This window comes from Squalius cephalus (genome assembly GCF_949319135.1).
Source record: "Squalius cephalus genome assembly, chromosome: 17".
Classification (NCBI taxonomy): Eukaryota; Metazoa; Chordata; class Actinopteri; order Cypriniformes; family Leuciscidae; genus Squalius; species Squalius cephalus.
Window position 1 is genome coordinate 34,770,347 of NC_137138.1, and position 27,190 is coordinate 34,797,536.

At 39.8% G+C, this 27,190-nt stretch overlaps 2 protein-coding genes across 4 annotated transcripts; one reads left to right on the forward strand and one right to left on the reverse strand.

Annotated features, from left to right (window-relative positions):
* The first annotated feature begins 7,416 nt into the window (after positions 1-7,416).
* On the forward strand, positions 7,417-10,653 carry cdkn2aipnl (CDKN2A interacting protein N-terminal like). 2 transcript variants are annotated; one of them, XM_079847184.1, is made up of 3 exons: positions 7,417-7,659; positions 8,686-8,796; positions 10,531-10,653. In XM_079847184.1, the coding sequence occupies exons 1-3, from the start codon at positions 7,445-7,447 to the stop codon at positions 10,538-10,540; spliced, it is 336 nt and encodes a 111-aa protein (XP_079703310.1). In that variant the 5' UTR covers positions 7,417-7,444; the 3' UTR covers positions 10,541-10,653. The 2 variants fall into 2 exon arrangements, with proteins under 2 accessions (XP_079703310.1, XP_079703311.1); XM_079847185.1 differs by having other exon boundaries at positions 7,420-7,659; positions 8,686-8,797; positions 10,535-10,653.
* Positions 10,654-10,656: 3 nt separating this feature from the next.
* ube2b (ubiquitin-conjugating enzyme E2B (RAD6 homolog)) lies at positions 10,657-26,810 on the reverse strand. Of its 2 annotated transcripts, XM_079847182.1 has the most exons (6): positions 26,609-26,810; positions 18,729-18,809; positions 18,609-18,634; positions 13,665-13,754; positions 13,495-13,583; positions 10,657-11,245 (listed from the first exon to the last, which is right to left on the reverse strand). In XM_079847182.1, exons 1-6 carry the CDS (start codon positions 26,650-26,652, stop codon positions 11,117-11,119), a joined length of 459 nt encoding a protein of 152 aa, XP_079703308.1. In that variant the 5' UTR covers positions 26,653-26,810; the 3' UTR covers positions 10,657-11,116. The 2 variants fall into 2 exon arrangements, with proteins under 2 accessions (XP_079703308.1, XP_079703309.1); XM_079847183.1 differs by lacking the exon at positions 13,495-13,583.
* Positions 26,811-27,190: the final 380 nt, after the last annotated feature.

Genomic DNA, 27,190 nt, shown 5'->3' on the forward strand with positions numbered 1-27,190 from the left:
CTGGCCCCTTGAACTGTTGGTTCCGCCCTGCCCCCCTGAACTGTCAGGTTCGCCCTGGCCCCCTGAACTTTTGGGTTCGCCCTGGCCCCCTGTACTGTTGTGTTCGCCCTGGCCTTCTGAACTGTCAGGTTCGCCCTGGCTCCCTGAACTGTTGGTTCCACTCTAGCCCCCAGAACTGTCGGGTCCGCCCTGGCCCCCTGAACTGTCAGGTTCGCCCTGGCCCCCTGAACTGTTGGTTCCGCCCTGGCCCCTTGAACTGTTGGTTCCGCCCTGGCCCCCTGTACTGTTGTGTTCGCCCTGGCCTTCTGAACTGTCAGGTTCGCCCTGGCTCCCTGAACTGTTGGTTCCACTCTAGCCCCCAGAACTGTCGGGTCCGCCCTGGCCCCCTGAACTGTCGGGTTCGCCCTGGCCCCCTGAATTGTTGGGTTCGCCCTGGCCCCTTGAACTGTTGGTTCCGCCCTGGCCCCCTGAATTGTTGGGTTCGCCCTGGCCCCTTGAACTGTCGGGTTCGCCCTGGCCCCCTGAACTGTTGGTTCCGCCCTGGCCCCCAGAACTGTCAGGTTCGCCCTGGCCCCATGAACTGTTGGTTCCGCCCTGGCCCCTTGAACTGTCGGGTCCGCCCTGGCCCCTTGAACTGTCAGGTTCGCCCTGGCCCCTTGAACTGTTGGTTCCGCCCTGGCCCCTTGAACTGTCGGGTCCGCCCTGGCCCCCAGAACTGTCAGGTTCGCCCTGGCCCCATGAACTGTTGGTTCCGCCCTGGCCCCATGAACTGTTGGTTCCGCCCTGGCCCCTTGAACTGTCGGGTCCGCCCTGGCCCCCAGAACTGTCGGGTTCGCCCTGGCCCCCTGAACTGTTGGTTCCGCCCTGGCCCCCAGAACTGCCAGGTTCGCCCTGGCCCCTTGAACTGTCGGGTCCGCCCTGGCCCCCAGAACTGTCAGGTTCGCCCTGGCCCCTTGAACTGTTGGTTCCGCCCTGCCCCCCTGAACTGTCAGGTTCGCCCTGGCCCCCTGAACTTTTGGGTTCGCCCTGGCCCCCTGTACTGTTGTGTTCGCCCTGGCCTTCTGAACTGTCAGGTTCGCCCTGGCTCCCTGAACTGTTGGTTCCACTCTAGCCCCCAGAACTGTCGGGTCCGCCCTGGCCCCCTGAACTGTCAGGTTCGCCCTGGCCCCCTGAACTGTTGGTTCCGCCCTGGCCCCCTGAATTGTTGGGTTCGCCCTGGCCCCTTGAACTGTTGGTTCCGCCCTGGCCCCCTGAATTGTTGGGTTCGCCCTGGCCCCTTGAACTGTCGGGTTCGCCCTGGCCCCCTGAACTGTTGGTTCCGCCCTGGCCCCCAGAACTGTCAGGTTCGCCCTGGCCCCATGAACTGTTGGTTCCGCCCTGGCCCCTTGAACTGTCGGGTCCGCCCTGGCCCCTTGAACTGTCAGGTTCGCCCTGGCCCCTTGAACTGTTGGTTCCGCCCTGGCCCCCAGAACTGTCAGGTTCGCCCTGGCCCCATGAACTGTTGGTTCCGCCCTGGCCCCTTGAACTGTTGGTTCCGCCCTGGCCCCTTGAACTGTCGGGTCCGCCCTGGCCCCCAGAACTGTCGGGTTCGCCCTGGCCCCCTGAACTGTTGGTTCCGCCCTGGCCCCCAGAACTGTCAGGTTCGTCCTGGCCCCATGAACTGTTGGTTCCGCCCTGACCCCCTGAACTGTCGGGTCCGCCCTGACCCCCTGAACTGTCAGGTTCGTCCTGGCCCCATGAACTGTTGGTTCCGCCCTGACCCCCTGAACTGTCGGGTCCGCCCTGACCCCCTGAACTGTCGGGTTCGCCCTGACCCCCTGAACTGTCGGGTTCGCCCTGGCCCCCTGAACTGTCAGGTTCCCCCTGGCCTCCTGAACTGTCAGGTTCGCCCTGGCTCCCTGAAGTTTTTAGGTACAATAGGTTTATTTAATGTGTGGTTAGAATTAGTACAGAAATTTAATAATTGCATGTAAAAATAAAATATTGTTCAGTACATATAGGTATGTATGTATATGTCCAATAATATTTAAGAATATTTTTAAGAATATTCCAAAAACCAGTCAGAATCTGGTGTGACCACCATTCGCCTCACGCAGTGCAACACATCTCCTTCGCATAGAGTTGATCAAGTTGTTGATTGTGGCCTGTGGAATGTTGGTCCACTCCTCTGCAATGGCTGTGCGAAGTTGCTGGATATTGGCAGGACCTGGAACACGCTGTCGTATACGCTGATCCAGAGCATCCCAAACATGCTCAATGGGTGACATGTCCGGAGAGTATGCTGGCCATGCAAGAACTGGGATGTTTTCAGCTTCCAGGAATTGTGTACAGATCTTTGCAACATGGGGCCGTGCATTATCATGCTGCAACATGAGGTGATGGTCGTCGATGAATGGCACAACAATGGGCCTCAGGATCTCGTCACGGTGTCTCTGTGCATTCAAAATGCCATCAATAAAATGCACCTGTGTTCGTTGTCCATAACATACGCCTGCCCATACCATAACCCCACCGCCACCATGGGCCACTCGATCCACAACGTTGACATCAGCAAACCGCTCACCCACACGAAGCCATACACACTGTCTGCCATCTGCCCTGTACAGTGAAAACCGGGATTCATCCGTGGAGAGAACACCTCTCCAAAGTGCCAGATGCCATTGAATGTGAGCATTTGCCCACTCAATTCGTTACGACGACGAACTGCTGTCAGGTCAAGACCCCGATGAGGACGACGAGCGTGCAGATGAGCATCCCTGAGACAGTTTCTGACAGTTTGTGCAGAAATTCTTTGGTTATGCAAACCGATTGTTGCAGCAGCTGTCCGGGTGGCTGGTCTCAGACGATCTCGGAGGTGAAGATGCTGGATGTGGAGGTCCAGGGCTGGTGTGGTTACACGTGGTCTGTGGTTGTGAGGACAGTTGGATGTACTGCCAAATTCTCTGAAAAGCCTTTGGAGATGGCTTATGGTAGAGAAATGAACATTCAATTCACAGGCAACAGCTCTGGTGGACATTCCCGCAGTCAGCATGCCAATTGCACGCTCCCTCAAAACTTGCGACATCTGTGGCATTGTGCTGTGTGATAAAACTGGACATTTTAGAGTGGCCTTTTATTGTGGCTAGCCTAAGGCACACCTGTGCAATAATCATGCTGTCTAATCCGCATCTTGATATCTTGATATGCCACACCTGTGAGGTGGATGGATTATCTCGGCAAAGGAGATGTGCTCACTAACACAGATTTAGACAGATTTGTGAACATTATTTGAGAGAAATAGGCCTTTTGTGTACATACAAAAAGTCTTAGATCTTTGAGTTCAGCTCATGAAAAATGGGGGCAACAACAAAAGTGTGGCATTTATAATTTTTTTCAGTATAGTTCGAAGGCTAAATATGAGTCATGCTAGACTGTAATGCTTGTTGTAAATAATCTTTCAGTTTTGCAACAGAAGCACATTTGTGCACCAAATTATAGCGTTTGCCTGACCGAGCTGACGACTCATCAGATTTACACATACAACGGCCCATTATTTTGCCATAGCAGTCTGTTTCAGTGTCTATCACACTGTAAGCTTGTGAGTTACAATAATGACCAGACATGCATATGAAGAAGAGCACAAATCCTGCTTATGGAAACAAAAGAATAAACCTGATTTTATGAATTATTAAACATTTTAGGGTAACACTTTACAATAAGGTTCATTAGTTAACATAAACTAAGAATGAACAATACTTCTTCAGTATTTATTAATCTTAGTTTTACTAAGCATTTACTGATACGTTATTGAAATCAAAGGTTGTATTTGTTAACGTTAGTTAATGCACTGTGAACTAACATGAACAAACAATGAACAGCTGGATTTTTATTAACTAACTTCAAAGATTAATAAAAACTGTAACAAATGTATTGCTCATTGTTAGTTCATGTTAGTTAATACATTAACTAATGTTAACTAATGAACCTTATTGTAAAGTGTTATCCATTTTAGTTGTGAAAAAAATACATCAGTCTGTCCAATGGGTCGTGTTCACTGAAAATGCATGTTCTGGTGACAGAAAACATCAATGTAAAAACAACTGTACGTCTATTCCTCACGCCTCATTTTCATTTGAGAATATGCCTGTTGTGATTATTAACCTGGTAACTGACTTGTCATCATAACTGACCTTATTTTAACTCTTCTGGTGTTTATGCATCAGTATTTAATTCTTTGTAACGCTTGGGTTATATACAGTATGTATGTTTGTATGTATGTTTTTTTTTGTGTGTGTCTCTGTTATAATTGTGGATGAGCTCACCAAGAAAAATTCCAGACAACCTGTTTGTTATGGCAATAAATAAATAAAAAATATATCATATCTTCCTACTATATACTGTATTGTTGTCTTTGCTTTTGGTTCAGATCACTGCACACAATGAATGAAGTTGCACTTGTCTTTTCTCCTTTATTGTGTCGTATATCTGAGTGAAAAGCTTCTGGAACAAGAACTAATGTGGGCGGGGCTTGATTTAGTCCGTGGGGAATTGATTGGATGGTTGTGGTTTGCTATTGGCTGATCTCATTTGAGTGACAGGTTATAGCCCCGCCCTCGTCATCAGAGAAGAGAAGAGATGCTGCAAGAGGAACTTATTCTCATTCAACATTATTAACACAATAATGATGTGCACCGATAAATCATTTAGACTAAACACTGCAATAATAACCAGAATTGTCCATTTTGATTTCGTGGTGACTTTAAGTGCATCCTTCATGAAATTCTTGAAAGAAACAGGCCTGATAGAGAAAGTATAGAAGGTCTTTGGTTTTTGTTTGTTTGTTTTTTCTTTTCTTTTTTGGTTTGTATGTTTTTTCTTTTGCTGCCAATCTTCCGATCCACTCTCCAGTCCAGTAGGTGGCAGTAATTCACCCACACGCTGGTTAAAGTTAGAAAAGGATAAAGTCCCCCTGTGGTGAAAATCCAGCTTTTAATGTTGTTTATATGCCTATGTGGTGTTTTTAATCTGCTTTAAGACAAAGCATGTCTAAATTCATAAGTCGACAGCATTGCTGAGTATTTCCTCCTTAAAACTGCAGTGAACCAAAGACAGTCTCAAAAACATGCTTTGAAATCGCTGGTGTTTCTGACGTCACAAACTACCTTGTAACCAATCAGATCAACGTGTGATCGTCAACCAGTGGATCTCTGAGCTGAGGGAGTGAGTGGAGGCGGGGCTCATTTGCATATTCATAGAGCCGCGAATGCTAAATGAGGCAAGGGTGTCGAGTTACATTCAAGATATTTTAAGGCATGAAGAATGTTTTTTCCAAGGAAAAAACTTTTAAAGATGTAATTTTGGTGATCAAAGATGAGTTTTAAGGGATATATTTATTGACGTGAGACTTTAAAAGGTCCTGGAACAAACAGTCACACTTGTATTGCTCAAAAAGTGAATAAATCTATTATAACTGCTTCGTAAATATGATATAGTACCATAAAATCCCCTAATAATATAAAATATTAAATAAAAAAACTCAACTTCTTAGTACAATCGTTTTATTTAAATAAATTTGACCAACACACGAACAGAAATTGGGTTTCAATATCAGGAAGAAAAGAAGAATCAATCATTTCCTCTGCACAGGACACAAAGGGTTAAATGGCAATTTACTTATAATCAATATAAGCATCCGACAAAGAAGTGCAATAAGTGTAACCAAGAAACTGTTGAACAAATCCTTATACACTGCCTGCAAAGCATATAAAAATGAAAGGCAAATACTAAAGGATAAGCTGCAGAAAATAAAAATCAAGTCAATAGAAAATCTTCTGACAAAAAAAGTGGGAGAATAATGCAATATGCAAAATATATACGGTGGTTTGAAGTGGATCAAAACCTTTCATCAAAGTTATACATGAATTGTGAGCAATACCCGTTCTTAGGGTGACCACCACCATCAAACAAACCAAATGTGGGACGATTATAAGTTTGTGTGGGACATGTTGCCAACACTAAGGGGCTGCTTACACCTGGCTACTTCATGCGTTTCCTCAGATCGGATAGCTATCTGATTTATCAAAACGATTCCATTTACACCTGGTCACATAAATGTGTTTTTGCGAAACGGATTTAAATCCGATCTTCAATTCCCGCGCTATATGCAGATTTAATGGAGTGCACGTCACGAAAGCAACTGATATGAGCTGCATTTTTTTGATCATCAGCTAAAATTTCTAAATCAAAGACCACAATAAGAGAGATGCAGCAACAGCCCTGGTAAGATCATTTCGTTTCTTTACTTTTAATGAAGATGATTGTGTGTTGATGAATGACTTTCACTTTGATTTGTGATAGTTTGCACGTTGGCTTGATGAATAGATGCTCATCTGTGGTGATGCGTGTTGAAGTAGCGTCGTCATATCTGGCTATAACATGACATATAGCCCATAACACGCTCTCACACGTTTATTTTTTAGCATTTTTGGGAGGAGTACAATTTGCATATGTGGTTTCAACAACCAGATGCATTTACTCTTGTCCAGTTTCGTCTGGAATGCGTCTCAGATCTCTTCCTGAAGTGGTTTGAGCGATCGGGTTTAAATCAGCCTCGAATGCGTTTCGGAGGGCATTTACACCTGGTCTTTTCACGATCGGATAGCTATCCGATCTGAGAAAACGCATGAAGTGGCCAGGTGTAAACAGCCCCTAAAACATAACCTGAAACTATATAATGTCTATCTAACTTAATAAAAACATTTGTATTCTGCCTTTCAGCTGATAAAAATCCTTTGTTCTTTAGTCCCTTCCAGAAAACACCATTGTGTAACATAGCATGTCTTTATTTTACCCGGGTTAGTGACATCACAAACCCTAGAATTTACATAAACCCCGCCCCCGGGAACGCGATTTATAGATTATCATGACAGAATATGCTAATCAATAGATAACTACACATAAGCTACATAAATTCATCAACTAACCATTCAGAAATGTCCTGTTGCTTCTACATGTTGTCACTTCTTCTTGAGTCTCTCCATCTTTGTTCGACTCCGGTTTGAACGTAAAAAGGCTAAAAGTTTCAGTGCATGTGTGTGTGAGGTAAAAGGACACAAGCTCTTGAAGCTCCGCCCCCTGTGCCGGGAGCAGCAGCTCATTTGCATTTAAAGGGACAGACACAAAAACTGTGCGTTTTTGCTCACCCTCAAAAAGTGACAACTTTAACATGATATATAAAAATATCTGTGGGGTATTTTGAGCTAAAGGTTCACATACATATTCTGGGGACATCAGAGACTTATTTTACATCTTGTGGAAAGGGCATTATACCACCCCTTTAATTTCCCATCGATGCTATTACACTCCAGGTCAGTTGGTGGCGGTAGTGCTCCACAATCTGCCCTGCCAACCGCCAATAAAGCGAGGAGAAGAAGAACAGCGCGGCGAGTGACGTCACCTCTCCAACATGGCGGCCGCGGATGTGGAAGACTTCATCGGACAGAACCGGCTGTTGTCGGACTTCATCGAGACGTTTCGCGGCGTCTCCGAGAGCGACAAGCACTGGAAGTCCAGGAGGGAGTTTTTATTCAGAAACATCTCAAACTACGAGGAGAAGCCTCGCGTGGACCACCTGCTCGCGCTGTCCATGGTGTGGGCCAATCACGTGTTCCTGGGCTGCAGGTCAGGGGTCAGGCCGCGAGTCACGTGTTTGCGCACGGGAATAATAATATTATGTGTTAGGTAATTGTGATTCATTTTTTTATCTCACAATTCTCACGTGCATTTGCGAGTTTATTCCTTTCGTCCTCTCAGATTTGTGAGGTAGTCGGAATTGTGAGATAAAGGTCGCAATTAACCTTTTATTTTTAATTCCGTGGCGAAAACAAGCTTCTATATTCTAAACCATTATGAAACGCCAAACAGTATTATATCACCAAAATGTGATACCAAACCATTGTTTTGACTAACGAAAATTGTAACTAATAAGTTGTTTACATTTATAATACATGCTAAATTTGTGACAACTTGCCCCGGACAGACATTTATGAAAGTCTTCGTTTTATTTGAGACCACAGTTCATAATTTGTGTGTGATGTGTATATATATAGCAAGCAAGAACTGTGTTTACAAGACTTCATATTTCATTCAAGCATGTGTTCTTGCTTTGACGCAGTAAATGTCACTATGATGATGATGATTACAAAATGTAAATGCAAAACCTTTTCCCCACTTTTAAACTGACCTCACCATTTAACTTGAGGTGTAATTACTGAGTTTAACACTGCGAAACGCTTCACGGACTTCACTGTGTGTGTGTGTGTGTGTGTGTGTGTGTGTTGATGATCTCCTCTATATCTGCAGGTATAGCCCAGAGACTGGTGTGTGTGTGTGTGTGTGTGTGTGTGTGTGTGTGTTGATGTTCTCCTCTATATCTGCAGGTATAGCCCAGAGACTGGTGTGTGTGTGTGTGTGTGTGTGTGTGTGTGTGTGTGTGTGTGTGTGTGTTGATGATCTCCTCTGTATATCTGCAGGTATAGCCCAGAGACTGGTGTGTGTGTGTGTGTTGATGTTCTCCTCTGTATATCTGCAGGTATAGCCCAGAGACTGGTGTGTGTGTGTGTGTTGATGTTCTCCTCTGTATCTGCAGGTATAGTCCAGAGACTTGTGTGTGTGTGTGTGTTGATGATCTCCTCTGTATATCTGCAGGTATAGCCCAGATCTGCTGGAGAGGGTGGGAGAGATGGCCGAGGGGATCGTAGTGGAGGACGCTCCTGTCTTCAAGACCAGAGATGAACTGATCAAACAACAACAGCAGAGGGTAAACACACACACACACACACACACACACACACACACACGAGATCTGTGCACGCTGAGGAGTATCGTGACAATACAGCACATCTGTCTGATCATGTTTTACTTCAGAAGAGTTGCACAGTTTAAAGGGATAGTTCACCCAAAGGGATATAGATGCACTTTTATGGACTTCAAGAGAGAAACAGCCATGCACTGCCATTATAAAGAGCCAGGACATGTTTTAATATAACTCTGATTATATTAATCTGAAAGAAGAAAGTCATACACACCTAGGGTGGGCTAATAAATCATGGGCTAATTTTAATTTTTGGGTGAACTATCTCTTTAACTTCACACTACCTTTATGTTCTTTTTGGATCTTAAAACTTATGGAGGCTTTCATAGTATGGATAAACAACAGCTGAAACATTCTTCCAAATATCACATAAGAAATAAATCTAATATATTCTGTAGGGATGCGTGATATATGACACATCGGTCATCATATCAGTATCAGCCGATATATGACATTTTTTTATGTTATTGTTATCGGCCCAAATGTTCATAATTCAAAGTACTCTCTCATACAAGTTTCTTAAAATGATAAATCCACATTTCATTCTTTGAATTAGTTTTAAGAGAAGGGATGAGTCAAAATAAGATTATAGGTGGATAATTCTAGATGCCTGATCTGAATGATTTACATTTCCGTCAGCGGGTTAAAGTTTACGTGCGGTTTCCCTGGTAACGGATGTAAACAAAGCAGCGCAGTTTCCTTTAAACAGTTAGTTCCCTTCAGGTGTGTGTGTGTGTGTGTGTCATGTTTGGTGTCTCGGTATTAGGCTGTTGTATTGTAATGTCCTTTTAGATTCTGGTTTTTAATAAACTCTTCTTTTGATTTCTAGTTTTAACATTATTTGTTGTTAAGATATTCCTCTTTAAAATAAAAAAGTATTAGCTGTATGCAAAGTGAACCACATTTGGTTTTTAGCCATTGAAAATGTGGATATAATTTACCAATTTACTCATGGAGCCGCATTGGGATCTCCATATCTCGAGGATTGAACCATATAGGTCATTTAAAATGAAAATACCAAAAGAAGAGTTTGTTGAAAACCAGAATCTAAAAGGATATCAAGATATCTGTAATACTTCTTGAGTTACAGCCATGCAAACTTGAGGAAAATAACATAAGAAGCTGAAGATGCGCACAATTTACTCTTGAAGCCGCATTGAGATCCCAATATCTATTGAACCATCTTGGGCCTTAAAATCATGGATACCAAAAGAAGAGTTTGTTAAAAAGCAAAATCTAAAAGGATATTAAGAGATCTGTAATACTTCTTGAGTTACAGCCATGCAAACTTGAGGAAAATAACAGTGCTTTTCCCCATTTTTGAACTGACACCGTTGACATTTAATGAAACAAAGATTGATAGTCAACAGATTTCACTAATAGACCTACCAATCTCTGTGTGAAAATAAAATTATGATGCTGCCATCTTTCTAAAGTCATTTTTACACCATGTAATTTGTCTCTAAATCTCAGGTGAAAATTATAATTTTGACCCTCCTCTACAAAACATCTGTGACATTTAATATTTTAGCTTTCATCTTCATTTATAGATTTTTCACCAACAAAAAAACAATCAAAATCACATTTTTAGCAGTGAACGAGACCGAATGACCCTTCAGTGTCTCCTGATGTGATGAAGATTAATGTGTGTGTGTGTGTGTGTGTTCCTCTTCTCTTCTGCAGCGGTGACTGAAGGACTCCTGAAACACACCGGCCTTCGTCGACCAGCCTTCACGTCGTTTATATTTTGTTACAATAGGTTTTTTGTATTCGCACCAATAAAAATGAACTCATTCTCTTCACTCCAAGTCTGAATGTTTTTTTTATTTTTTTATACAGCATATTAGAAGTATAAATGTTCTCATGATAAATTCACAAAAGCTAACTCTCAAAACATCTGCATGTAGGACACGGCTCATGCGCACATGCCCTCCATTTACTCGGTCTGTTTTATTTTATATTTGTTGAAGCACAAACATGTGAGCATAAAGATGTTATCAAATACAGATACAAAAAGATGATTCCCATGGTCAATCTTCGGGTGCTTGTAAAGGCAGAACGGGCATGAGCTTCATCCTCAGATATATCACTGATGTGTAACTCAAGAACTTACTCAGGGATCGCAACATTTGCATTGCTTTAAATCATCAACCGCATCAATCCGACAACAGCACATCTCAAACTTTGTTAGCAATAACTTACCATGCAGTTAAAATAAATAAGCACACAAATATAGTTCCTGTGTGTGTGTGTGTGTGTTGAGGGTTACGAGTCGACCCAGCTCTGCTCCACGATGGCAGACACTCTCTTCTCGTATTCGCGCTTGTTCTCCTGATAAAGCTGCGCCGCCTGACTGTTGGCCGGGCTGTTCGGGTTGGGCTCGTCCAATAGAGACTAAACACAATCACACAGGCATTATGGGAAGAGATCTGAATGAGCACAACACAACCAATTCAATGAAACGACTGATTACAGCAAAACTCTCTAACGATTCATCATTGGTTTTTATTTTTTTTTTTGTGACTTTTTTGTCATTCTCCACTCCTCCACCTCTCCAGTTCCTCAGAAAATGTAACATTTGGTTTATTAAAATGACAATTATATCACTTTATTTGTTTTTTTAATGACCTGCAATCTTCACAAAGTCAGTGTGGAGGGTTTAGTGCGCATTATAAGTAATCGGATTACTTTTTCCTCAAGTAACTAGTGTGAACATGATGGTTATTGTCTAAATGTGAGCATTTACTCGACTCACTTACACATGAACATTCAGTATTCCTCAAAATGATTAAAGTCCCCCTGTAGTCGATCATGTTATCCCTTAAAACTCATCTTTGATCACTAAAATTACATTTAATGTTTTTTTCACCTTAAAATATCTTGAGTGTAACTCGACACCCTTGCCTCATTTAGTATGCGCGGTTCTATGAATATGCAAATGAGCCCCGCCTCCACTCACTCCCTCAGCTCAGAGATCCACTGGTTGACGATCACACGTTGATCTGATTGGTTACAAGGTAGTTTGTGACGTCAGAAACACCAGCGATTTCAAAGCGTGTTTTTGAGACTGTCTTTGGTTCACTGCAGTTTTAAGGAGGAAATACTCAGCAATGCTGTCGACTTATGAATTTACACATGGTTTGTCTTAAAGCATATTAAAAACACCACATAGGCATATAAACAACATTAAAAGCTGGATTTTCACCACAGGGGGACTTTAAAAAAAGTAAAATTCAAACCTACAATAATTAATAAATATTAGGGCTGTCAAACGATTAATCGCGATTAATCGCATCCAAAATAAAAGTTTGTGTTTACATAATATATGTGTGTGTACTGTGCATAATTATTTTCTATATATAAATACACACACATGCATATATATTTAAGAAAAATGTGTTATTTTTATGTAAAATATTTATATATAATATAAATTATATATAATATAAATATATATACACAGTATATACATGCAAATATTTCTTAAATATATACATGCATGTGTGTGTATTTATATATAGAAAATAATTATACTCCATACACACACATATATTATGTAAACACAAACTTTTATTTTGGATGCGATTAATCGTTTGACAGCCCTAATAAATATGTTAAATTACTATCTAATCTCACTTTATTAATCATATCAATCACTTTAATGTCTTTGCTGTTGACCTTTGATCCAATTAAACCATACTAAGCAAACAAGACTTTAGATTAATAACGCATGCATTTCATTTTTGTTTGTTTTTATTGCTAAAATAAGAGTGTCGAACTTTCTTCTCCTGCGTCCTATTCTGTGATCCAGAGGATTATTCATTTCCCTTTTGGTGTTACATCGGATAAAAATAGAACTTTTGTTTATTTGTTATAACATTTTTTTTTTTTACATTATCAAAATAATAACTGAAGATGATGCTTATTAATGCATTAACTAACGTTCACTAATGAGACCTTATTATTGCAAAGTGTTACCTATTCTTTATAATGCTGTGTATTATTTTTAGTGCTGGGCAACCATTAATCACATCCAAAATAAAAGTTTGTGTTTACATAATATATGTGTGTGTACTGTGCATAATTATTTTGAATATATAAATGTAATAAAAAAACTGTTATTTATATATAAAATATTTAGATATAAAATTATGTATAAATACAGACAGTATATAAATGCAAATATTTCTTAAAGGCATGTGTGTGTATTTATATATACAAAATAATTACACACACATATATTATGTAAACACAAACTTTTATTTTGGATGCGATTAATCGTTGCCCAGCACTAATTATTTTGTATTTTAATGTCCAGCTCTTTTTATTAAGTTATTAAACCTGTTATAGTATGACAAAAGTTTTTGTTTTTTTTGCAACTTATTTAAATATCATGATAATACCGTATAAGAAGTGTATACCATAATTCAGCAATTATCGCAACATGAACATCTGATACCGTCACATGCCTAGTTGTAAATAGAAACCTTTGAAGTTTATAGCGTTTATTGACCCGGTTACTGCAGAAATGTTTAAATTTAACTATCAACTTATTAACAGAGACAACATGCAACGTATGTGCAAAATTGATGTCACGCAACAGGACTGTTTATAAACTGAAGTGTAGCAAACCCATCATGCACCTGGATGGATGTCAGAATGGAGGAAACGTCATACGTGGGACTCCAGCGGTTCTGGAGAATGTCTAAACATATACTGCCATCTGCATACACTAACACACACAACAGAACATCGTCAGTCACAAACACTGCAAACATGGCTCATTACTTCATAACCACGCTCAGAAGCTCACCGTTCGGGTGGAACATTTTGGAGATGAAGCGAACCGTAGGAGGCTTGTTGGGATATTCTTCTGAAAATTCAATAACGAGTTTAAATGTTCCTGCAGAGAGAGAGAGAGATGATTCAGATGAACACGAATAACATCCGACGCGACCTCCACGCCCTGACAGAGCTCAAAGAGTTTCACGGCAGCGCCACCTTGTGGCCAAAAGTTATAATGAAATTTACAAAAATGCTAATAACTTTTGAATAAATTAGCCTATTATAATTAAACTGGTCTTAATAGATTCCTTGGGTCAGGCTGAGAACACCAGTTTTGCCATAGTCAGCCAAACTCCCTGTCCACCATTTTGATTGTCGTCAAAATCGAGAAAAAAAAAAAAAAAAACGAACTTCTAGACAGTTTGTCCGATTTTCACCAAAATCGAATTATATCATCTTCAGACTGTGCGGACAAAAAGTTATGGATTTCGTGTCGCAGCGACAAATTAACTCACATCAAGCAACAACCTTTTGTGGTTTCATGTAAAAAAAAAAAAAAAAAAAAACGAGCTGCAACAACGAATCAATAATAATCAACAACGAATTTGATTAGCGATTAGCCGATAATTGTCTGAAATCGAAGAGACAGCAGACTGAGCTCAAGTTATCAAAAACACAGACTTTATATTAACTCTTTCCCGTCTTCCTGTGTTCTCACTGTTGTACGGTAGGGGGCGCTATTACTTCTGAAAGAGGACTGAATCTCCTGATCAAAACAGGCCATAAATAAACAGAAACAAGCGATAGAAGCACTGCTTATGCAATAAGTGATTATTGCACTTAGTGGTTATCAAAATAAGTGATTTTCTCCGCTATATTCGGGGCCAAGCACAGAAGGTGTGTAGGCACGTATTGTATTCATTGGCGTTATTATTATTTTTCCGTTTTTTTCTTCTTCTTCCACTCTGGAAGTCTATGGCCGCCCATAGAACCGCTTGCGGGAAAGTTATGAAATTTGGGATACAGATAGAGGCCAGTCTGAACATTAACCACAGCAATTTTGGAGTCTCAAACTCAATCCCTCTAGCGCCACCAACTGTCCAAAGTTGCATTCATGTTTATGCAAATAACTTTTCCCTATGACGTAATTTTCCGTCGTGAAATGTTTCCGCCATTTTGAATTTCCCCGGCAAAAATTTTTTCAAACCCCTCCTAAGCCATTGCTCTGATTTTCGCGAAAATGTAACCAGATCATCTTCAGACCACGCCATCAAAGTCGATTCGCCATATCGTTCTCGAATAACTCGCCAACGAATTCAACGAAATGGCCACTAAAATGAACGCTATATCTCCGCAGTGCTTTAGCATATTCTGACCAAACTTGGTGTTTGTTATGACAACCATGACCTGAAGGTATCTGCAGTTTCGGCACAGCGCCACCTAGTGGTCAAGAAATATGAAAAATGGCTACTTTTGCTTATAACTACTGAATGCTTTGCCCAAATATCACAAAACTCGTTAGATTCAGTGCAGCACGCCGAGTCCAACAATACCCATATCAGCCATTTTAGGCGTCGGCCATCTTGAATTTTGTCGGCCATCTTCTATATTTTCCGAAACGCATAGGCATATCGTTACGTAACTTGGTATGTGCCATTGGCACAAATAAAAAAAAAAAGTAACTTCTCCTAGACAGTTTGTCCGATTTTCACCAGTATCGAATCATATCATCTTCAGACTTTGCGGACAGAAAGTTATGGATTACGTGTCGATAGACGAAACCGTTTTTGTGTACCACAGCGACAAATTTGAGGCATGATGCCAAAACGACTCGGCTTTATCTCTGCAATGCCTTGTCATATTGACACCAAACTTTGCATGTGTCATTGTCACCTCCTTCTGACCACAGTACAGCAATTTGGTCACAGCGCCACCTATTGGTCGAAAGTGATAAACCAAATTACTAATGATTGTATTTATGATTTTCCAGCCAATTTTCCTAAAATGATCTTAAAATGTCTTTGTTGCAGTTGGTCGGATGCTCCCAGCCATGTTGGCATGTCTTATTATGTTCTTTGTGCTTGGCCCCGATAACTGCTGCTTGCAGCTATATTGGTTAAAAACATTTTTTTTTTTTTATGAAACTTGCCCACATTCAAGTGTTGATAAAAAAAAGAATGCATGAAGCTAGAATAAAATGTTTTTTGTTTGTTTGTTTGTTTAAAGGGACACCAGGCAACTCTTGAGTGTTTTTTCTCTACGAGCTCCCCCTAGTGTCTGGTAGTAAATGCTTTCATACACTCTGTCGTAAAAACGAACTGTTGTCACCCCACCCCCCTCGCCACGAGCAACCCAGCTGATCAGCTGTCAACCCAGCTGAGCAGAGGAACCGGCTATTTCAAAACCAGTTATGTCTACCGAGGCAAGTAAAGCAATATTTTCTTTCCAACTGATGGCGATTTTTTTTTTTTTTTATTGTGTTGTCATGCATACTAGTATTTTTACCGGGAACGAACGATATGAACGAGGCGAACTACTGCTTTCGTGTTTGTTTGTTTTTGGGAGAGTGGGCATGAGCATAAAAAATATATATATCGGAGGCTAATATTTGTCTAAAGTTATATTAGCAAGGTTCATCTAGTAGAATGACGGTTACCTTTGCCTGTCTAAGAAAACATCAGAACGTTTTTTCTAGCTCGATCATGATATGTGCAACAACATGTTTATTGCCTATTATCAGACGCGTTGACTTAGTGACATAAAATAAAAGTGTAAGTTACACAAATAAAACCGACAGAGGAACGGCCAAACAACTACAGAAATCAAACGTGTTTGCTAATGACAATGCCTAACATCAAAGTTATAGGCTAGTATCTAGCGTAACGTTACTAGTAAGCCCGTAACAGACAGCGATCATAATAAAAAACTTTACAGACAATAGCAAACATCGTGAGGTCACAATTACTTGAAATTTAAATATTAAACACAGTTTATTCCAAAGATACTTACAAGTGCAACAGCAATAAGGCCAGGTCAGCATCCGTTTTGCAGGCTTCTGTTTCTCTCAGTTCTCACCAAGCGGTCCGATATTTAACTTTACTCGAGTCTGACTTATTGCTCGGTCAGTCTCCCGTTTCCTCTTTCGTTGGTCCTCCGACAAAGATTTCCTAGCTTTCTGCTTCTTTTTACAGGCTCAGCCATAACTAAATCTATCGTTGCCCTTTGCTTAGCTAGCCGGTGCTTGAATGGGGGCGTGTAATTACGTGTGCAGTGCCGTCAAGCAATTCGTTACATCGCGAGACCTGATATCACGCGATACTTCCTGGAACACGACCCGCGTCCCAAAGTTGCAAGTGAGTTTTTTCCGCTCTCGGGCACCAGGGGGGTGCGAAACCACCACCATTCAACCCGAAATAAGTAATATAAACATTCCACTGACTCCGAAGCTGTTCAGTTAAGGTAAAAAAGTTATCTAGAGCCCCTTTAAAAGCAGTGGGTCTTATTTCTTATTGCGTATTCAGATATTCATAGAAACCACAAAAATGTTGGGAATTATGCAAATGTAAAAAAGCGTAATTAGCAACGATCCCAAATGCTAAACGCTAAATCGGCAGCACAAGCAGAGATGGAGTTCGCGGTGTTCATTCACTGTTAACTGAGCCGTTCGAGACGCGGAAAACACGGGATCACGAGCTGAAACGCAGCTCAAACAGACTTTATACTTATTTATACTTTTGTGATTTGATAAGGGCACAAAGCCATATCGCGCTTTCAATTTTAGTTCAATTGACAAACTTTGCCAAAAGTTGCTGCCCTAAAATGGTACATTAGGAGTATTTATGACGGTGAAGCTGCTTTGAAACAATCTGTATTGCAGAAATAAAGCTGACTTGACTATATACATCAGGTAAGTTGGACCTAAGCCTCACATAGCTTATATAAGCCGCTCTAAAATAAATAATCAAAGCTGATTTGATGGTTATTAACTAGTCAGTCCCTCCAGGATTTCACGATTTTTTTCAAAATGACTGATTTTGTGGTGGTAATTTCCAGAAATTTGTGAAAAAAATTGCGATTTTTATATTTTATAATTAGGACATCACATTTACCATAATAGTATTATGTCAGATGCACAATAGTCATACATGACACAAATCACAAACAAAATGCATAAAGCTTGTTTATTTTGGTCTAATCAAATTCTCATCAAATTAACTTTTAAAACAACCTATGGGCAATTTTTCTACCTGACCTATGTAAATATTAACAGCAGGTGTAGTAATCTATACTGTAGAACTGTGTGTAAATCCTGAGTTGAGAGGTCCTGAGCTGCGAAGGCAACCAGTTACTTATAGTGCGGCGTTTTGCATGGCGTCTCCACTGTAGCTACGCAATACGAAGTGACCGTTCGAAGGGGAACTATCGTAACCTCAGTTCCCTGAGAGTAGGGAACGAGTATTGCGTAGCCGGCCGCACTATAGTAACCTGGCAAGTTTACGCTTCAGTCGTTAAAACCTGCTAAAATGCCGTTTTTCGGGGACTAATATTATAGACAGTAAAAGAATAATATAGGCTAAGGCCGCGCCCGCGCCATTGGATGTGCAGCTGCCGCAGCACAGCCAATGAGTGAGCTAGACACTCGCTGTGCAGCTGCATAATGCGTTTTACATTATAGGCTTCAGTAAATCGAGGAAAAGGAGTTTCCCCTTTCCAGCAACATCTGTATCCACGTAAAAATGCATTGAAACTGTAATTAAACTAGAGATATTTCATTGGGTGATTATAATTTAATGTTTTGTGAGGTCTTTTTCATTTTTGTGATTATTTTGTGGTTAAATTAGGAATTATGCAGGATCGCAAAAAAATGCGACATTTTGTTGATTTTGCGTTGTATTCAGCGATCGCGGAGTCGCGAAAAACTGGAGGGACTGACTAGTGTTGTGTATTATGGAGGAATCAAGGACTGGCTCACCATCTTCAAAGGGCGTTCCTACAGGCCTGCAAGGAAACAGACATCATAAATACTACTAATAATAATAATGATAAACATCTACTGTAATGGCTGCCATGAGTCTCACTTCATCAAACTTACCCAAAAATCACAGCGTTCCACAGCATGATGTTGTTTTCTGAAGGAGCACCACTGACGCCAGTCGGAGGATCTTCCTGAAGTCTGTAACCAATATGAGAAAGCTTTAGATCATCGTTCATCATTTAGGGCTTCAAATCATTCACAAAGAGACCAGAAAACAAACTGTGAAGTGGGACAATAAGCCTATAGATAGACCCTTTACTGGTTTGTTATTGCTGACAGGCAGAATCATCTGGTGAATAATGAACATCTCGCATCAGAATCAACACGTTCAGAGGGACTTCACTGGACTGACGCTGTTGTTTGGCTGATAACAGTAATGATGAATAGACACTAAGCTTGTGCTCATCAGGGCTCGACATTAACGCTTGTCTGGGACACAAGTGGATTTTTTGAAGGGACGAGTGAAAGAGAATTGTATTTGCTCGACTGGACAAGTATCCTGATTTGAATACCATCATGATTGAACATGTGACACTGATTTCATACAACATTGTCACTTACATTTGAGACGCAATATTGACCGTTTTTGTTCTGTTTCAGCAGCGAATAAAGTTCCAAACAAATATCACAGCAGAGCCATAGAGCATCTCACACCTACACTTTACTGAATGATTCAGCATTTCGAAAGAATCGTTTGAGTCAAAGATTCAATGACTCATTCATAAACAACTGCCTCATTCTTGACCGAATCAGCCGTTTGAACGAATCGTTCGAGTCAAAGATTCAGTGGCTCATTCATAAACAACCGCCTCATTCTTGAACGAATCAGCCGTTTGAACGAATCGTTTGAGTCAAAGATTCAGTGGCTCATTCATAAACAACTGCCTCATTCTTGAACGAATCAGCCGTTTGAACGAATAGTTCGAGTCAAAGATTCAGTGGCTCATTCATAAACAACTGCCTCATTCTTGAACGAATCAGCCGTTTGAACGAATCGTTCGAGTCAAAGATTCAATGGCTCATTCATAAACAACTGCCTCATTCTTGAACGAATCAGCCGTTTGAACGAATAGTTCGAGTCAAAGATTCAGTGGCTCATTCATAAACAACTGCCTCATTCTTGAACGAATCAGCCGTTTGAACGAATCGTTTGAGTCAAAGATTCAATGGCTCATTCATAAACAACCGCCTCATTCTTGAACGAATCAGCCGTTTGAACGAATCGTTTGAGTCAAAGATTCAATGGCTCATTCATAAACAACCGCCTCATTCTTGAACGAATCAGCCGTTTGAACGAATCGTTTGAGTCAAAGATTCAGTGGCTCATTCATAAACAACCGCCTCATTCTTGAACGAATCAGCCGTTTGAACGAATCGTTTGAGTCAAAGATTCAGTGGCTCATTCATAAACAACTGCCTCATTCTTGAACGAATCAGCCGTTTGAACGAATAGTTCGAGTCAAAGATTCAGTGGCTCATTCATAAACAACTGCCTCATTCTTGAACGAATCAGCCGTTTGAACGAATCGTTCGAGTCAAAGATTCAGTGGCTCATTCATAAACAACTGCCTCATTCTTGAATGAATCAGCCGTTTGAACGAATCGTTTGAGTCAAAGATTCAGTGGCTCATTCATAAACAACCGCCTCATTCTTGAACGAATCAGCCGTTTGAACGAATAGTTCGAGTCAAAGATTCAGTGACTCATTCATAAACAACTGCCTCATTCTTGAACGAATCAGCCGTTTGAACGAATCGTTCGAGTCAAAGATTCAGTGGCTCATTCATAAACAACTGCCTCATTCTTGAACGAATCAGCCGTTTGAACGAATAGTTCGAGTCAAAGATTCAGTGACTCATTCATAAACAACTGCCTCATTCTTGAACGAATCAGCCGTTTGAACGAATCGTTCGAGTCAAAGATTCAGTGGCTCATTCATAAACAACTGCCTCATTCTTGAACGAATCAGCCGTTTGAACGAATCGTTCGAGTCAAAGATTCAATGACTCATTCATAAACAACTGCCTCATTCTTGAACGAATCAGCCGTTTGAACGAATCGTTCGAGTCAAAGATTCAGTGGCTCATTCATAAACAACTGCCTCATTCTTGAACGAATCAGCCGTTTGAACGAATCGTTCGAGTCAAAAAATCAGTGGCTCATTCATAAACAACTGCCTCATTCTTGAACGAATCAGCCGTTTGAACGAATAGTTCGAGTCAAAGATTCAGTGACTCATTCATAAACAACTGCATCATTCTTGAACGAATCAGCCGTTTGAACGAATAGTTCGAGTCAAAGATTCAGTGGCTCATTCATAAACAACTGCCTCATTCTTGAACGAATCAGCCGTTTGAACGAATCGTTCGAGTCAAAGATTCAGTGGCTCATTCATAAACAACTGCATCATTCTTGAACGAATCAGCCGTTTGAACGAATAGTTCGAGTCAAAGATTCAGTGGCTCATTCATAAACAACTGCCTCATTCTTGAACGAATCAGCCGTTTGAACGAATAGTTCGAGTCAAAGATTCAGTGACTCATTCATAAACAACTGCCTCATTCTTGAACGAATCAGCCGTTTGAACGAATCGTTCGAGTCAAAGATTCAGTGACTCATTCATAAACAACTGCCTCATTCTTGAACGAATCAGCCGTTTGAACGAATAGTTCGAGTCAAAGATTCAGTGACTCATTCATAAACAACTGCCTCATTCTTGAACGAATCAGCCGTTTGAACGAATAGTTCGAGTCAAAGATTCAGTGACTCATTCATAAACAACTGCCTCATTCTTGAACGAATCAGCCGTTTGAGCAAATCGTTTGAGTCAAAGATTCAATGACTCATTCATAAACAACTGCCTCATTCTTGAACGAATCAGCCGTTTGAACGAATCGTTTGAGTCAAAGATTCAGTGACTCATTCATAAACAACTGCCTCATTCTTGAACGAATCAGCCGTTTGAACGAATAGTTCGAGTCAAAGATTCAGTGACTCATTCATAAACAACTGCCTCATTCTTGAACGAATCAGCCGTTTGAACGAATAGTTCGAGTCAAAGATTCAATTGCCTCATTCTTGAACGAATCAGCCGTTTGAGCAAATCGTTTGAGTCAAAGATTCAATGACTCATTCATAAACAACTGCCTCATTCTTGAACGAATCAGCCGTTTGAACGAATCGTTTGAGTCAAAGATTCAATGACTCATTCATAAACAACTGCCTCATTCTTGAACGAATCAGCCGTTTGAACGAATAGTTCGAGTCAAAGATTCAGTGACTCATTCATAAACAACTGCCTCATTCTTGAACGAATCAGCCGTTTGAACGAATCGTTCGAGTCAAAAATTCAGTGACTCATTCATAAACAACTGCCTCATTCTTGAACGAATCAGCCGTTTGAACGAATCGTTCGAGTCAAAGATTCAGTGGCTCATTCATAAACAACTGCCTCATTCTTGAACGAATCAGCCGTTTGAACGAATAGTTCGAGTCAAAGATTCAGTGACTCATTCATAAACAACTGCCTCATTCTTGAACGAATCAGCCGTTTGAACGAATAGTTCGAGTCAAAGATTCAGTGACTCATTCATAAACAATTGCCTCATTCTTGAACGAATCAGCCGTTTGAGCAAATCGTTTGAGTCAAAGATTCAATGACTCATTCATAAACAACTGCCTCATTCTTGAACGAATCAGCCGTTTGAACGAATCGTTCGAGTCAAAGATTTAGTGACTCATTCATAAACAACTGCCTCATTCTTGAACGAATCAGCCGTTTGAACGAATCGTTCGAGTCAAAGATTTAGTGACTCATTCATAAACAACTGCCTCATTCTTGAACGAATCAGCCGTTTGAACGAATCGTTCGAGTCAAAGATTCAATGACTCATTCATAAACAACTGCCTCATTCTTGAACGAATCAGCCGTTTGAACGAATCGTTCGAGTCAAAGATTCAGTGGCTCATTCATAAACAACTGCCTCATTCTTGAACGAATCAGCCGTTTGAACGAATAGTTCGAGTCAAAGATTCAGTGACTCATTCATAAACAATTGCCTCATTCTTGAACGAATCAGCCGTTTGAGCAAATCGTTTGAGTCAAAGATTCAATGACTCATTCATAAACAACGGCCTCATTCTTGAACGAATCAGCCGTTTGAACGAATCGTTCGAGTCAAAGATTTAGTGACTCATTCATAAACAACTGCCTCATTCTTGAACGAATCAGCCGTTTGAACGAATCGTTCGAGTCAAAGATTCAATGACTCATTCATAAACAACTGCCTCATTCTTGAACGAATCAGCTGTTTGAACGAATCGTTCGAGTCAAAGATTCAATGACTCATTCATAAACAATTGCCTCATTCTTGAACGAATCAGCCGTTTGAACGAATCGTTCGAGTCAAAGATTCAATGACTCATTCATAAACAACTGCCTCATTCTTGAACGAATCAGCCGTTTGAACGAATCGTTTGAGTCAAAGATTCAGTGACTCATTCATAAACAACTGCCTCATTCTTGAACGAATCAGCCGTTTGAACGAATAGTTTGAATAAATGACTCAATGATTCGCTCATTAAGACGGTCGCCTGCCGCCACCTACTGGTGTTTGAGTTTCATGTTTAAAAGTATCATCCTTTCCAATATGAAGGACTAAAAATGACAGAACGAAAAATAAATAAATAAATAAATAAAAGTAGAAATAAATAAATAAATGCAGAAATAATAGTAAAAATAAATACATTTTGGTAATATAAATGGCTATTTCTGTATTTTTACATGTATTTATTTATTTATTTATGCATTTCTATATGTATTTATTTATGTATTTCTACATTTATTTATATATTTATGTATTTATATATTTATTTATTTATATATTTATATATGTATTTATTTCTACATTTATTTATTCCTACATTTATTTATTTCTGTATTTCCACATTTCTACATTTATTTATTTCTGTATTTCCACATTTCTACATTTATTTATTTCTGTATTTCCACATTTCTACATTTATTTTTCCCTGCGCATGTATGCTAATTGACCAATGGCTAACCACGCCCCCTCCTCTCACTCAGTCAACATTCGGTAACAGGCGCTATGGCAGCTGTCACAGTAGGAGACATTTCACAGGAGGCAATTGATGATTTTTTGGAGACAGAAAGATTATATATCATCTCGATGTCACCAAAAGGGCCTTAAATATGCATTGGAGGGTTATATTAATAATTTTATTGTTGAGAAGGTCGATAGCTTCAGCTCCAGAACAAAGATTTACAGTTCACAGTGTAAACGTTATAGTTTGGTGCTATTTCGCTTCAAACGCTCGCTTTATACGCGCGTCCTATTCGCTTTGGATTCAAAATGTTCAAGCGTCGAACTAGACGCGGATACGCGCGAATTTGACGCTCTATTCGCGTTTGGTGGGAGCGCAGAATAATGAACAGGCTGCGATGTCAAGATTGCATTGCTGGAATGTGTGTGTGTGTGTGTCAGAGAGCGGGCGCCGGGGCGCGATCGAACAGTGGAAACATAAAAACATACTCCATTTTGTTCATACAGGACATAATTAAAACTGCAAAGTGTTTAGCCTACTTATATTTGTGTAAAACACAACATTGTGCTTTTGTCAAACTGTAAACTCTTGTCAAACTGTAACCTACAACTGTCACCCACAACTGTCACCCAACCAAAATCACACACACGCTGTTTAAAAGCCAAAATGACAACCGCAATGCATTGCAATGGACGAGGAAGCAGAGAATGTCCAAGTGTATTGGGTTAGCTATGCGTACTGTGATTGGCTCATCGCGTTTGGGGGCGTGGCTTAGCCATTGGTCAATTAGCATACATGCGCAGGGAAAAATAAATGTAGAAATGTGGAAATACAGAAATAAATACATGTAGAAATGTGGAAATACAGAAATAAATAAATGTAGAAATGTGGAAATACAGAAATAAATAAATGTAGGAATAAATAAATGTAGAAATAAATACATATATAAATATATAAATAAATAAATATATAAATACATAAATATATAAATAAATGTAGAAATACATAAATAAATACATATAGAAATGCATAAATAAATAAATAAATACATGTAAAAATACAGAAATAGCCATTTATATTACCAAAATGTATTTATTTTTACTATTATTTCTGCATTTATTTATTTATTTATTTCTACTTTTATTTATTTATTTATTTATTTTTCGTTTTGTCATTTTTAGTCCTTCATATTCCAATATTTCTTATTTGTTTATTCAAAAAATATTTAAAACAATCTCATAGCATTATTTAATGCAGTTGTAATTTTTCAGTGTAAATGATTTAATTTGATTGGTAACAGCCCTGTAGTTTCTTATTATTCTAATTTAATTTATTGATCAAATTTAAGAATTTAAAATGAAAGATGAAGCATATATGTAATAAGTTTAAGGGAAGGGGGAGTCCTTTATAAAAGGTTTAAAAAAAAAGCCCTCAGGGTAAATAGCATAAATATAAAGATTTAATATGTCAAAGCTTATTGAACACTGTTGAGGATATTGCTTCAGAATAAATTATATTTACAATGCAAAAATCCTATTTTTTACTACTATATACTTGCACATGACAAGGCTTAATGTTGAGCCCTGGCACACACACACACACACACACATTCGGCTGACTCTGAGTTCTGCATTTATCAGCAGTCGAGTGTGTTTAATAAGGGCTGTCTCACAATTTAGTCAGCCTAAAAATACTGTACAGAATCAAAGTACAATAACGCTATTGGACCCAGGCTAATGAATGACAACATGCCATTATTTGTTACTTTGACATTTCTTCTTTTAAAGGGATAGTTCACCCAAAAATAAGAATTATCCCAGGATTTACTCACCGTCAAGCCATCCTAGGTGTGTATGAGTTTCTTCTTTCAGCCGAACACAATCAGAGTTACGTTGGAAAATGTCCTGGCTCTTCCCAGCTTTATAATGGGAGTGAATGGGGGGTGAGATTTAGAAGCCCTATAAAGTGCATCCATCCATCATAACAGTAATCCCTACGGCTCCAGGGCGTTAATAAAGACCTTCTGAAGCCAAGAGAAATATCCATATTTATAACTTTATAAACTAGAATCACTGACACTCCAGGACATTTTCTAACATAACTCTGATTGTGTTCGGCTCACTAGGATGGCTTGAAGGGGAGTATTTTTGGGTGAACTATCCCTTTAAATTACCTCATGTCTAAAAGCACATAATATTACAATAATAATAAATGTAAACAAAATACAGAGCTCTTTTTTTGGTCCTGAGACTTCCACATCAAGTTATGATATTTAGACCACTTCTATTGTTGACTGCTTTCAGGATATTTAAATATGAATTAACTTCTCAAGTATTTTTTAACCTTAGTTATTATTAATACATTATTAAAATCAAAAGATGTATATGTTAATATTATTGAATAGACCTGAGCTGACATGAACTAACAAGAAACCATTGTATTTTTGTTTATTAGCTAATGTTGGCAAAGATTAAAAAATACAGTAACATATGTATTTCTCATGGTTAGGTTAGTTCATATTAACTAAAGGGAACTTACTGTGAAGTGTTGCCACTTTTTTATGAATAAAAATGAGTCCAGAATGGCGATAAAACAGTATGTTTACTGTGAAGCACTTTCACGTTATTGAGCAGAAATCTGGTTAGTAAGAGCTGGATCTCCAAACCTGCTTTCCAAGCCTGCCTATGATGCCCACAGTTGCTGTCTACCCTAAGAAAGAGTACTATGGTACTGTACTGTGGTGCTGTGGAGAAAAACACCAGGAATGAACTCCGGCCAGGCCTAGCTAACGCTGCTAAAGGCTAGTCGCGAGTATAAACAAAGCGCGCGTGAGGCGTCACATCAACACACAACACTCATGTGAAATCACAAACCTCTTAAAGTCTCTCATGAGCCTTCGTCTCGCAGGAGTAGACATGCTTTATTATCGCCGGATTATGTCATAAAACGAGCAGAACACCGTCAGATTCGGGAGGATCGGGGCGATGAGCCGGTGACGTCACCCGTGACGCCATAGACCCGCAGCAGCCGCAGTGCGAGCACAGCTTTACACTCAAAGAACACACAACAACAATCACAATGGGCCATGAACCGAGTCGGCAAATCTGCAAGTATATTATCTGCTTCATATGGAATTCATTCCCCATAAGAAAAAAAAAAAAACATAATTATGATAAAGTTGAAAGAACGACATATTACGTCATATTTATGAGATGAAAAGTCGACAGTTATGTCTTAAAAAGTCATAATTAAGACAAATAGTTATAAATAAGACATAAAGAGCAGAAATTGACATAAAAAATCGAATCGAATAAAAAAAAAGTCGAAAAATCGATTTAAAAAAAATCTAATAATTTAGAAAAATTGAAAAAAAAAAATCGAAAAATCAAATAATTTCGACTTTTACTCTGATCATTGGGTCTTTCCTGGGATTTGGTGCCTTTTGTGTCCCCGGT

Bases quoted from the DNA above. Each gene is read 5' to 3' on its own strand.
- cdkn2aipnl (XM_079847184.1), top strand. From the start codon at position 7,445: ATGGCGGCCGCGGATGTGGAAGACTTCATCGGACAGAACCGGCTGTTG. The intron at 7,660-8,685 runs GTCAGGGGTCAG...GTATATCTGCAG, and splicing joins CACGTGTTCCTGGGCTGCAG to GTATAGCCCAGATCTGCTGG.
- ube2b (XM_079847182.1), bottom strand. From the start codon at position 26,652: ATGTCTACTCCTGCGAGACGAAGGCTCATGAGAGACTTTAAGAG. The intron at 13,755-18,608 runs GTGAGCCAGTCC...CTCTCTCTGCAG, and splicing joins AGGAACGCCCTTTGAAGATG to GAACATTTAAACTCGTTATT. The intron at 13,584-13,664 runs GTGAGCTTCTGA...TGTGTGTGTTAG, and splicing joins CAAAATGTTCCACCCGAACG to TGTATGCAGATGGCAGTATA.